This window comes from Diceros bicornis, chromosome 16 (assembly GCF_020826845.1).
Source record: "Diceros bicornis minor isolate mBicDic1 chromosome 16, mDicBic1.mat.cur, whole genome shotgun sequence".
Lineage (NCBI taxonomy): Eukaryota > Metazoa > Chordata > Mammalia > Perissodactyla > Rhinocerotidae > Diceros > Diceros bicornis.
In genome coordinates this window covers 59,592,477-59,606,618 of record NC_080755.1, presented here as the reverse complement: position 1 = coordinate 59,606,618, position 14,142 = coordinate 59,592,477, and the positions used below count along the sequence as shown (strand labels likewise).

Here is a 14,142-nt window from a genome sequence, read left to right as displayed (position 1 = left end):
TTCCACAACTGTGTCTGCCTTAGGCTGCATTCCCCAGAAGCAGCCCCTATTAGGAAGTCTTCCCAGGAAAGTCCACTGGGGAGCCGGGATTGGGCAGGAAGGAGGTGGGGCACGGTCCTTGGAGGTTAACTAAGACTTAACTAAAGCTCCTCTGGCCGAGGCGCTGAGGTTGCCCTGATCAGGGGCAGAGGACCCCACCCCTTCCAGTCATTGGGTAAGGGCCCTCTGGGTGTAGAGTCCCAGGCAAAGCAGGTTCCAGCCACCCCGGGCAGTCCTCCATCCAAGAGAGGCAGGTGCGGGCTGCCCCGGAGAAAGCAGACAGGGACCCGGCGCCCGAAAACTGCAAAGGGATCCGGGGGGGGTGTGCAGGGAGCACTGAAGGCATCTGGTCAGTGTCCATGTCGAGTTCCGCCCCTTTTCAGCTTTATGCAGTTCCCTGCATTGGGGGGCCGTTCGGAGCTTATTGCCTTGAGAGACCCAAGGGAAGGATCAGATCTTTCAATTCTCCCCATTCCTCTTTTGCCTTCCCTTGCAGAGAACACGAATGTTGTCTGAACGTCCAAGCCCCCAAGAAACCCTAGCCTTTCTTAACCGTGGCCAGATACAGCATAAGGTATTTTACTTAGTAAAATAGGGCTTATGTTCAGATTTTCAGAAGAGAGCTTAAGAGTGAGTTTTTAGCTCGCTTTCTTTAAATACTGTCGCTATTATTGTCGAGATTTTTGCAACTCTGCTAGAGACCAGAAGGCCACACATTCTTCTTTCCTTATATAAAGTGTCTTCTGTTTCATAGGTCATATCTTTTTCCTGCAGAATTTTGCAGAAAATTGGAAATTTTTCATAGTAATTTTAATTGGATGGGAATCACATTGGTAAAAATTGTGAACCCCTGATTTTCTGAGCAGTGTGTTTAAAAACTATGTTTTGCAATTCGGTTAATTTTATTAAATCTTTTCTCTCCATGGCAGTCAAAGTAGGTAGTTCCTCAAATATGTGTTGACACACTATGTGCATGATGCACTGTAGGGTGTGCATGTGTCATTTCTTCTTTTTCCATTTTCAGCATTATATCAATTATTCTTAGTCATTTTTCACATGTCATTCATCAGAAATTCTGCTTATTTGTTCTCCACAAAACCAACTGGAAATATTAAGGAAATGTAATGAAGTAGACAGTAAAATAAATAAATAGTGACATGGGCAGAAAATGTGCGAAGAGGAAGGAAATGGAACGTGGAGCAGATGCTGTAAATGCACAAAGCTTAGTTAATCAAATATCTTGTGTTTGGTGTCCTCAGCAGATTTTTTTTGGGAAAATAACTTTGCATTTGGTCATAGAGCCTTTGACAGACCTTGGTGAGCTCAGGGTCAGCCAACAGCATGGCTTCTGGTTGGCTGGGAACCAGACTCACACCTTTCCATCCCAGGGTTTCTGTGGACACAGGGCCTCCATGCGAATTTCTGGATGCTCTGTTTGTGCAGTGACTGGTTATGAGTCTCTGCACCAACTCAGAACTATGCCTTGTTTGTCTTTATGTCAATACTCAGTAATCTTTAATGAATGAATGAATGGCAAAAGAGGTAGAATTTTGTTCCCTCCTGTTTGTAATCTATCTTCCTGCCTAAATCTCCCACCCCACCCCGTGCTTGCAGACTCTCACTACTTCTCTACCCTTTGCTCCCAGGGAGCACTGTGGCCTGTGACAAAGCTGGCTCCTGGCTCTTCTCAGTCTCCTTCACTCCAGCCAGTCTGTTCCGGGCCACTTGCCTGTGGGAACCTGCTTCCTTTCCTTCCACTTGGAAATCAATCTAATGGGCGATTTCACACTAATGTGTTGGTGCCTGCCGGGAGCTGAGGTTGTTATGTGCATTTTAACAAGGACAGCTAAAGAAATTGATTTCTAATTATAGGATCTAAGCCATCACAAAATAAGATGTGTAGGAACAGGAGCTTCCTGGGAGCGTGCTTTGCCTCTGTGAAATCCAGCCCAGTTGCAGGGTAGGAAGGAAAACTCTGAGTATCACGTGTAGTCCCTTCACAGAGATAAGAGATGAGATGGCAGCCCGGGCTTAGGTGTGGCTCCCTGAGCCTCCTATCCCAGTGGGACTCTCTTCTCTGCCAGCCACCAGCTGGGCAACTTATCTCTGGGTTTTCGGTTGTGAGGACTAAATGTGTTAGCACATGTAATGCTTTTAATGCTGGCATCTAGCAAGGGCTCATTCAAGGTTTATTATTTTGCTTTTAAAATATGTTGAAAATGTTTCAAGTATATGAGACAAAATGCTTATATCTTCTCCAGCGGCGATTCTTTAACACAATCTATTCTCTGGGACGGGATGATTAAGGTCAGTGTTAATCTTTTGACTCTTTTTCTATAAAACTCTGCCGTGCAGAAAGTATACCATAAATTTCCAATCTGGGAGGCCAGTTGCTAACATTTCAGTAGAAAACAAGTCAATGCTCCTGGGCTGTGTTGTCATCTTTTGGTTTTACAAGACCTCTGAACTATACTATTGAAAATGCTTATGTCCCGTGAGTCATTTATTTTTCTGCTTGGGAGAAACTGCAGAGTTGCTCAAAAGTTAGACTTTTTCATGTACTTCAACAAACCTTATGGCACTGACTTAAATAAAAAGCATCGTTCTCATTGCACCATGACAGAGAGATTGAAACTTATTTTTTAACAATTAAAACCTGAGAGCAAAAGTTACAGTGTGAGGATCCATGGTCACCCTTCAGACAGACATTCTCAAGCTTGGGGGAGCTCCCGGAAGCTGCAGGAAGGGGGCCTGGGGTCTGGGACTGGGGCAAGAATCGCAGGGGATTTGAATCACACATCTGCCCAGGCCTGAGTTGCAAGGTCTTCAGCTCTTCAGTGCTCAGATGGGGGCATTGCATTTGGAATGTGCTGCAAACCTTCTCTTAATATGTATTTTCTGGCCGAATCTCTAATTTGCCGTCCAGGATGTGCTTGCCTGAGTCTAGCTACCTCTTTCATTTAAACAGATGGCCTTCCTCGGCCTGCCTCCATGACATCTTCGTCAGGTTCCGTTTTTATCTCTTAACGCAGCTCTCATTCTTCCCGCGTTATCTGTGCTTTTCAGTCAAGCAGTCTTTTAGCTTATTTTTATCTTGTTTGGTTCCTTTACCTTTTATCTGCACTTTAAATGAAGGACAGAGAGTGGCAGTCTATGGGGAGGTGGGTTGTGAAGGCTGCTGGTTTCCCTAACTGGGCGGCCTTGCTGCTTCTGATGGTTCTGGTGGATCCAGACTATACCTGAAACGTCGGCCCAGTGAAGTCCTTACCCCCAGTGGTAGTTTGCTAGGGCTGTTGTATGAAGGTACCACAGATGGGGGCTTACACAACAGAAATTTGTTGTCTCACAGACAGGGAGGCTGGAAGTCCAAGCCCAAGGTGTTGGCAGGATTGGGTCCTTCTGAGGGTGAAGGTGAATCTGTCCCAGGCCTCTCTCCTAGCTTCTGCTGGTTTCTGGCCATCTTTGGCATTCTTTGGCTTGTGGATACTTCACCCTGATCTCTGCCTTCATCATCTTCACGTGACATTCTCCCTGTGTGTGTGTCTGTGTCCCAATTTCCCTTTTTATAAGGACACTTGTCATATTGGATTAGGGCCCACCCTACTCCAGTGTGACCTCATCTTAACACATTACATCTGCAGTGACCCTATTTCCAAATAAGGTCACATTCTGAGGTGCTGGGGGTTGGGACTTCAATATGTGAGGTTGAGAGGGACACAATTCAACCTATAACAGCCCCAAACATCATCTGGGAACATTCCAGCTTTTTAGAGAAGTGCCACCCACTACTTTCATTGCCTTTTACATCTGAAATGATCACACCACAGGGAGCTTACAGGGTGGTGAAGAGTGTGTAGCACACACAGCTTACTGTGAGCACCACCGTGTTCTAGATTGAAGGCTCCTGTTTGCTCCTGCTTCTGCTCTGCTTGAAGCTGCCTGACACCTCCGCCCAGTGGCCACCGTGACTGCCTTTTTCACGTTTTGTCTGTCACAGGCAGAGTTCTGAGGGAGGCCAAGTCATCCCTGGGAGATTCAGCCTTTTGGGTCTGTGCTCCTTCTTCTGTCCGCAGGACGCCCTCCCACACTGCATGCCCTGTGAGCTTCAAAAGTGACATTTCTCCACTTTCCGAACTTTGCTTCCTGCTTGTAATTGGGAATTTGTGTGTCTATTTCTTTTTCTTGCTTTTTTTTCCCTTACTTTTTGCTTTATTTTTATTTATTTATTATTGAGGTATAGTTGACATATAGCATATTATTTTCAGCTGTACAACATAATGATGTGATATTTGTATATAGTGTGAAATATCATCACAATGTGTCTAGTTAACATCCGTCACCATACATAGTTACAAAATTTTTGATTTTCTTGTGATGAGAACGTTTAAGATCGACTCTTTTAGCAATTACTTGCTTATTTTTGAGAGCTTTATCTCAGGTCACTTTAGAATACTTCGTTAGTCATCATGCAGTCAACATTGTATTTTGCATTTATATAGGACACTTTATATTTAAGAGTTTTTAGAAAAGTTCTCCATTAAGCACATACATAGTCTAGGCACAGTTGGGAATACACAAAGCTACTACTATTATGACTTCTAATTAGCTGGTGTAATAGTAGTGCCCCTGCAGAAAGCTTAGGGCAATTTTGCCTGTTTAATTTTTAGCCTATTTTAAACATCATAAGAACAAGTTATTGTGCTTTAGAAACCGTGGGGAGAGGTCTGGCTGAGCAGGGGCTATTGATTTGGACTTCATCCGCATCCACATATGAGATGGTTGAAAACTGAGAGTAGGTGGGATTTCCCAGGGATGGTGAGTGGAGGGGGACGAGCAATGGAATCCTGGCGAAGCAACAACTTTTTAAAAGACTAGCAGAGAAAGAGAAACCGCTGAAGGAGAACACGGAAGAGATCAGGAAGGAGAGAGGGCAAACAGGAAAGTGCAGTGTCACAGAAGCCAAGGGGTTTCCAGGAGGGCGGGACATCTAGTGCCCAAGGTCAAGAACACTGGTGACCTTTGCGGTGTTGGAGAATGGAGGAACTGGTGCCTCATTGCGTAGAAGTGCACATGAGAAATGAGGAGGCGGAGTCAGAGGAGCAACGTACTCCTTCAGGAACTTTGAATGAGCAGAGAAGCAGAGGGATTGGACAGCACTGCAGAGTCCAAAGTTGGTTTTCGGGGATGGGAAAGCGATTCTATTTAGAGCTGAGGAGTTCTGAGTTTTCCGTATTCCCGTGGATTGCTTGCCAGGTAGTCATTTGACTCGTTTCTCTGCTCTTTGTACATCTGCAAATTGGTAATTAGATTTCGAGGCTTGATCAGAGTTAGGTGGGGTTATTTTGGCAAGGCTACTACTTCCAAGGTGGCACTTTGGAGACATGAGTGCTTTTTTGAGAATTTGCAGGCATTGATGATTGTTGCCTGGAACCATTAATTCATTTAGGCATTACGAATATGATTTTAAACATATTTCTTAATATTAGAGGTATTGTGGATATAAGTGTCCCCCAAATCAGTGGATACACATTGCATGTTGATTGCCAAGTGAAATTGCAAATTAATTCTTTATTTGAAAAATATCGATTGACTTCTCTACTATATGCCAAACACTGTTCTAGGTCTTCAGGATAGAGTGGTGTAGAAAGGTCTATACAAAGATCTGGGCTTATCAAGCTTCTAGTAAAAAGACTTTGGGTTTTGTGAAGTCGAGTGATGTTGCAGAGCTGCTCAAACTGCATGCAGAGCCATTGACCAGTGAGGACAGTGAAGGGGGACAGGTCAGCAACTGGGGATGTGATGGTGGCCTAGGGCAGTGGCATGATGCACAGTGTACCTAGAATGTTTGGGGTACCCAGGGACTGAATGGTGCTTGGAAAAGGTGATCAAGCACTGAAATAATATTCAAAAATTATCTGTTATCGTGCGAAACATCACATGCAGAGTACAGAGGATTTCATCGTGTTATTCTGCAATAAAAGTTGTGTAAAAACAACACACAGACAAACCTATTAGAATGGCCAAAATCCAGAAGACTGACAACGTCCAATGCTGGTGAGAATGTGGAGCAGCAGGAACTCTCATTCACTGCTGGTGGGAATATAAAATGGTACAGCCACTTTGGAACACAGTTTGTCAGTTTCTTACACAGCTAAACATACTCTTACAACCAGCAAACATACTCCTTGGTATTTGCCTAAAGGAACTTAAAATGTACCTCCACACAAAAACCTGCAAATGGTTGCTTATAGCAGCTTTATTCATAATTGCCAAAACTTGGAAACAACCAAGATGTCCTTCAGTACGTGAATGGATATACTGTGGTATATCTAGACAGTCGAATATTATTTAGCACTAAAAAGAAATGAGCTATCAAGCCATGAAAAGACATAGAAGAAACTTAAATGCCTATTACTAAGTGAAAGAAACCAATCTAAAAGGCTACCTACTGTGTGATTCCAACTATATGACATTCTGGAAAAGGCAAAACTATGGAAGCAGTGAAAAGATCAGTGGTTGCCAGGGGTTGAGGAGAGGGAGGGATGAATAGGTGGAGTACAGACAATTTTTAGAATAGTGAAAATACTCTGTATGACATAATAATGGACATGTCGTTATACATTTGTCCAAACCCATAGAATGCACAACACCAAGAGTGAACGCTAAGGTAAACCATGGACTTTGGGTGATTATGATGTGTCAATGTAGATTCATCCTTGGTAAAAAATGTATCATTCTGGTGTGTGATGTTGATAATAGAGGAGGCTGTGCATGTGTGGGCGCAGGGGCTATATGGGAAATCTCCGTACCTTCCTCTCGATTTTGTTGTAAACCTAAAACTTCTCTAAAAGAATTAGGTTTTTTTTTTCTTATGTGAGGAAGATCAGCCCTGAGCTAACATCCATGCTAATCCTCCTCTTTTTGCTGAGGAAGACCGGCTCTGAGCTAACATCTATTGCCAGTCCTCCTCCTTTTTTTCCCCAAAGCCCCAGTAGATAGTTGTATGTCATAGTTGCACATCCTTCTAGTTGCTGTATGTGGGATGCGGCCTCAGCATGGCCGGAGAAGCGGTGCGTCGGTGCGCGCCCGGGATCCGAACCCAGGCTGCCAGTAGCGGAGCTCGAGCACTTAACCGCTAAGCCATGGGGCCGGCCCAAGAATTAAGTATTTTAAATAAAACGAAACACAGTCTATTCTATTTTTATGCTAAGAATGAATACATAACTAAATAGAAATATAAAGTTAACTGGTTTTTATTATTTTTGTTTCCAATTTTAGGATTAAATTCTAATCAAATTTTTTCTTTCCTATTAATTATGACATTTTGATTGCTCCCTATCTTAAATAGATCTACTTTCCAGTTCCAAGCGTGTCAGGGAGCCAAGGTCCTCTTGTGCCTGTGGGGTCTTCCTGGTTGTTGTTTTCAGGGTCGTTTTGTGTGGCTTTCCATGAGCTGTGCAGGAGGATCGGGTGATCTGAGCAGCAACAAGAGACATGTGAGGCAAGGCAGGTTCTGCAGACCCCGTCTGGTTCTCAATTTTCATCTGACACCAACCAGCTATTCTGTTCATCAGGAAGGGTTAATGGGGGCTATCCATGCTTCCAAACCACCTGCTTCTGGGGCGGGGGCTTACTTCTTTTGGTTCCAGTCTGTGTCTGGTGACAGGTGGGTCTGGGTCCTCACAGAGAGTCTGTGCTCACATCCTCCCTGCATCCTGCTCCCCCAAGGACAGCTCCACCCGAGACCCGGGGCCTGGCCATTCATCTTTGCAGATTGTCTCCACTGCTTCGTGGATTTGTGCAAATGCAGGGGCTCCTAAGAGAGGACCCCACTTTATACCCAAGTCAACTGTGCATGGGTTGCTTCCTGAGAGCAGGTTTTGGTTAGAAAGGCAGATAAAGAAAGCTCCTGAGATTGGAGGAGGGCTGTACCCACAAAGGAAAACAAGACAAAACCAACAGGCGTGTCAGCACTGAAGACGAACGTTGAGCCGGAAGCAAGGGCCAGCCTGCCTCTGATTTCCAGCATGGCTCACATAAAAATTTGTTTCTCTTTCTTATTTTCATTTCTTTGATGTTCTTTCGTTTTCCCAACATAGACTGCTCATATCTGATTTAGCTTTTATTTATATGGTCCCTCATTTCTTTCTCTTTCCTCATACCTTCCTTTCTCCATCTTAATTTTATTTTAATTTCTCCTTTGTTTCCTTTATGCTTTTATTTCTTATTTTCTCCACTTCTTATGAATTTCCTCCCTTTCTTTCTTTCTTCCCCATTCTGGTGCTGGCTTATTCCTTAGAGATGAAACGTCCCTCGTGTGCTTGTTCTGTGGGTAGAGTGTTAGCTCTGCTGAATAGTTGTATGGTTACAGCTCAAAAAACTGGAAGGCTGTGGTTTTCTCTTTCCAACAACATTTTGACACATGGAACCACTTGCTGAAGAAAAGAAGCTGTTTTCGGTGGAGATGAAACTATTATAGACATAGTATTCTAGTTTAATATAGCTGGCAAATCTTACTGTAGTTTAGACTTAATTTCTCTCTCTTTTTCAAGGCTGGTTTCTCTCCTCTCCTGTCTTCTCTTCTCTACTCTTTTTTTAATTGGAAGTCTGGAAAGTGGCTCCCGGGCCAGCCCTGAGCAAATCTGTTACACAGATAAAGGCTGTGACAGATGCTCTTTCGCTTCTGTGCCTTTCTTGGCTAGTGTCCCTGTGCTCTGTGACACCATTACTGCCCTTTTCTACTTAAATGGTAGGTCAGAATTCCTTGTCAGCAGCAGTAAAGCTATTGGGTTAAAAAGGCGTTGAGAACTACTAAATAGATGGACATTACAACACTGGGCTATGGTAATTTTGAGAAACAATTCCTGAAGTTTATTTTCTAGATCAGGTTCTTAAACTGTTTGGTCTCGGATCCCGTCATACGCTTTTTAAAAAATATTTTATTGTGCTAATAACATTTAACAAACATTATAGCTAAACAATAGATTTTTAAGTATACAAACAGTATTTTTATCTATAGGCACGGTATTCTACAGCAGATCTCTAGAACTTATTCATCTTGCATAACTGAACATTTACACTCATTGATTAGCAACCCCCATTTCTCCCTTCCCCCAGACCCTAGTAACCACCATTCTATTCTTTGCTTCTATGAATTTGACTATTTTAGATGCCTCATATAAGTGGAATCATGCAGTATTTGTCCTTCTGTGACTGGCTCATTTCACTTAGCATGATGTCCTCCAGGTACATCCATGTTGTCTCATATTGCAGGATTCTCTTATTTTTTAAGGCTGAATAATATCCCATTGTATGTATATACCACATATTCTTTATCCATTCATGTCAGTGGGTGTTTAGGTTGCTTCCATGTCTTGGCTATTGTGAATAGTGCTGCAGTGAACATAGGACTGCTAATAACTCTTTGAGATCTTGATTGCAGTTGTTTTGGATGAATACCTAGAAGTGGGATTACTGGATCATATGGTAGTTCTATTTTTAATTTTTTGAAGAACCTCCATACTGTTTTCCATAGAGGCTGCACCATTTTACATTCCTGCCAACAGTATATAAGTGTTCTGATTTCTCCACATCCTCACCAACAATTGTCTTTTTTTTTTTTTTGATAATAGTCATCCTAACAGGTGTAAGGTGATATCTCATTGTGGTTTTGATTTGCATTTCTCTAATGATTAGTGACATTGAACATCTTTGCATATATCTTTTGGCCATTTGTATGTCTTATTTAGAGAAATGTCTATTCAAGTCTTTAGCCCATTTTTTAAATTGGGTAATTAGGTTTTTTTACTATTGAGTTTTAGGAATTTCTTATATATTTTGGAAATTGACCCTTATCAGATATATGGTTTGCAAATATTTTCTCCCATTCCATTGATTGCCTTTTCTCTATGTTGATTGTTTCCTTTGTTGTGCAGAAGCCTTTTAGTTTGATGTACTCCCACTTGTCTAGAATTTGTTGCTTGTGCTTTTGGTGTCATATCCAAGAGGTCATTGCCAAGGCCAATGTCATGAAACTTTCCCATATGTTTTCTTTTAGGATTTTACAGTTTCGGGTCTTATGTTTAAGTCTTTAATCTATTTTGAGTTGATTTTTGTGTAAGATGTAAGATAAGGGTCCAATTTCAATCTTTTGCAATATGGGTATCCAGCTTTCGCAACAGCATTTGTTGAAAAGACTACCCTTTCCCCATTGTGTGTTCTTGGCATCCTTGTCAAAGATCAGTTGGCCATATATGCAGGGATTTATTTCTGGGCTTTCTGTTCTCTTCCGTTGGTCTGTATTTCTGTCTTTATGCTAGTCCCATGCTATTTTAATTACTGTAGCATTGTAGTATAGTTTCAAATCAGGAAATGTGATGCCTCTATCTCTGTTCTTAATTTTAAGATTATTTTGGCTCTTTGTGGTCTTTTATGATTCCATATGAATTTTAGAATTGTTTTTTCCCTTTATTCTCTTAAAAATTATTGAGGACTCCAAAGAGTTTTTGTTTATGGGGTTATAACTATCAATATTTACTGTATTAGAAATTAACATTGAGCAAAATTTAAAAGACCAGAATTTATAAGCACATATCCCATTAGTCATCAGAGCCTCTGAAACTATCTATTATATATTGTAGGATAAGAGTGAAATTCTAAAAATATATATATTCATATAGAATAAGAGTTAGAAAGGTAAATTACATCTTAACATGACTATCAAAATAGGTTTGATCTTTCAGATCTCAGAGAGGGATACAGGAACCCCCTGGGATCCTCAGCCCTCACTGTAAGAACTGATTTAAATATCTGGTGATTATTTACTGAGTGCTCTGTACTGGATATTTCAGTGATGGTGATAGGGGAGTGGGAAAATATTAGCGGATTTTCCTAGTACCCAGAAATTCATATCACATGTGGGTCCCTACTCTATCTATGCATAAGGCAACTTGTATATTTGAAAAATAAGTTTATGTATGTAATCAATGAAAATGATTTGGTATCTCTTTTATGACCGTTAAAATCTTAGTTGGTATGATTATAATCTGGATATTTGCTACTCAAGTCAGTGTGTGAGTCACCAGCCCAGCATCACTGCAGAACAGTCTTGTGAAATTCAGCCTCTTGATACGATCACTACCAAGAAAAGCACCAGGGGTTTCAATTATGTTTCTTGTTATTTGGTTAACCAAGTAAAACTTAAGAGAACATGTCTGAACAATCATATCCTCTTTCTTATTTATGTACCTGCATCTTTCAAAGCCTTTTTGTCATAAAAATGTAGTATAAAGGTATTGTTTATAATCAATGAAACTATGTTAAATAACATTACCAATCATTTTGATAGAACTTTCTGGGTAGCTTCCATCTTTGTATCCAAAAATTTGAGGACCTAAGTGTAATCATTTGCTCCTTCTTTTCAGATAGTTTTGAGACAGCTGTGCCATCAAATAGTCGCATAGTCTCAGAACCTGGAAAAAATATCACACTCACCTGTCAGCTTCAGATGAAGTGGCCATTACAACAAGTTACGTGGGAAAAGATCCAGCCCCATCAGATCGACCTCTTAACTAGCTGCAACTTGTCACAAGGGAGAAGTTACACTTCAAAGTACCGAAGACGGATCCTGAGCAACTGTAGCCAGGGAATGAGACAGGCTTCCATCGTCATGCCCTATGTCACGGCCTCTGACTCGGGACTTTACCGATGTCGCTTCAAGGCCAGCACAGGAGAAAATGAAACCTTCGTGATGAGATTGACCGTAACCGATGGTGAGTAGGTGACAGATGTCTTCAAGTGCCAAAAATGGAAAAAGCCAACCACTGTGGATTGGTTTCTGTTGTCTTTTTCATGAATCTATTGTTCAAAATATTTTTTAAGGAATGAATTTAGATAAGTTGTCAGTTATTGAATGTTAGTATTTAGTATTTCTTTATCTTGCTAATCCATCCATCACAGATGTAGCAATAATAGATCTTTTCCATTTTCTTGATCTGCCACATTCCTGAAATTAAAAAAAAAATTCAGTGTGTCTGAAAAATACTTGGTATCAACAGCTTATAAGTTTCAGCTGTGTAACTCCTATTTTTTCAATTACATTAAAACTTTTTGATGGTGGTGACTAGGTTTTCTAATCCCATGTATCCTCAGCAATAAAAAGATGGCGCTAGATTGGTATTTGCTGAACCAGTGTTGAGTTGAGTAGAATTTAATAAATGTTTGATGACGTGGTTGTTACTTTGCCCGATCGGAGCTTTGATTCCGTCTTTTGTTTTCAGACCTGGGAGCAAAACCAGACTGGCCTTGAAGCTACTGAATCTCTTACCTGAGCAGGCTTCTTCCAAGGTCCAGTACTAATTTTGTATTAGTAATTTGTGTCCCGTTTCATAATGAAGCCCTAATCCATGTAAGCTTCAGGCCCCACAAAACCTGTGTGAGAGTAAGAAAAAGCAATTTTTCACTTAATCAAAGTGCAAATACAGAGAGGCCTGTCTGGAAGTCTGTATAGAGGCCTACATTACAATTGAGTGGCAGGAAGGTGATCTCAGGCTCTCCTGGTTCTGCCTCTGGGCAAGTTTTCTCACTGCGGAGGGACATGTCAGAGAAAATAATTTATTTTTACTGGTGACAGAAATTTTATTTCACTTTATTCTCACTCTCTTCTTTCCTCCCTTCCTCTCTCCCTCCCTCCTTTCCTCCCTCCCTTTCTTCTTTCCTTCTTTCCTTCCATTTTTCTTTCTCTCTTTCTTTCATGTGCTTCCAGCCAGCTCATGTGCCTTGGCTTGTGTGTAGACTTTTAGAGCCAAGGCTTCCTAGGATTTGGCTGTCCCTTCATAGACTGCAAACCAATGTTTCTTCCTGCACTGGAAAGGAAGAAGAAAAGGTTTTGCATTTATAGCAGCCTCCACCACTGCAGCCGCAGCAGCTGTGTGTGCTAAGAAGGACATTTGCCAGAGGATTGCAGTTTTTCATACATAATCACCTTGGGTCACATCAAGCCTTCTTTATTCCTCTTAATGACAGTGGGAGCTGAGGGTGAGAACTTGATGCAGAAGAAGATTGATGGAATATTTGGGGGAGAAAAATTAACAGAGATTCTTCATTTTAAATGTTGATTCTGTTCCTTTAGACATATGTAGAAAATATTTCTCACCTTAAAAAACCTTGCGTTATAAAAGTGTTTTTGAAACCTGGACGGGAAAGAGAAAGAATAAAAATAGTCACTAATATTCCCTCAGAGACCAAGGCAAGAAAAAGTTCTATTCAGAATAATGTCATAAAGAATCATTTTCAAACACATGTGAAATAAGATCTGTCCATTATATGTTGAAAAAGTAATTATAAACATCTTAAATCATAGAGAAAATGGAGGTAATAGAATTTTAGGAGGTATAGTTGTTTAACTCTTACTAATTAGTAAAAATGTCTTTCATTTGCCCAAACATGACTAAGTTTCTTGCACAAAACTATTTCTTTTCTTTGTACATAAGCTATAAATGACATCAAAAATGGTGACCGAATGTAATGGTCAGTATTGTTAATGTCCATGTGTTTTGAACACTTTCAGAATGGCTTTTTGACATTCAATTGACATGTTGAAAGACTATCAAGTGGGCCCATTAGTAAAAAGTTATAATTGATGGAAGATGACAGCTGTTGATTGTGTGTTGTGATTTAATTCCTTTTAAAAATAATTATAATTAAAGATTGAATATAAAAAAATCAGATGGAAAGCAAAAATAGATCATTTGTGTTTTCTCTGCTGAAATTCGATTATCTCAAGTCTTGAGGCTGTTTGGTCAGAAATCAATGTAGGGATTAAAGCAGAGAGACAGGTATAAGATGTGGAGCAGATTTAATTTATTTCAACTGTCAAGAGAAAGGTGATTGTGACACAAATTTTATAAACTGCTATGCATCCTTTTATTAGCTCCTGTCAACTTATTTTATAGGATCCAAAAGAGAGGTTTTCAGGACTCATATTCCACATACACAAGCAGAGGCTCTTCTCCTGACTTTTGCCAGCTTGCATTCATCCTCAGACAAGTACCAGATACTCAGAGGTCACCCAACAGATGACACAATGTCAACCAATGCGTCATG

At 40.9% G+C, this 14,142-nt stretch overlaps 1 protein-coding gene across 2 annotated transcripts in view; it reads left to right on the top strand.

Annotated features, from left to right (window-relative positions):
- CD226 (CD226 molecule) overlaps window positions 1-14,142 on the top strand; it is an 80,539-nt gene that overhangs the window by 41,808 nt on the left and 24,589 nt on the right. For both annotated transcript variants that reach the window (XM_058557286.1, XM_058557287.1), the window contains one exon: window positions 11,463-11,810. In XM_058557286.1, the coding sequence (XP_058413269.1) occupies window positions 11,463-11,810 (348 nt within the window). The remainder of the gene's footprint in view (window positions 1-11,462; window positions 11,811-14,142) is intronic.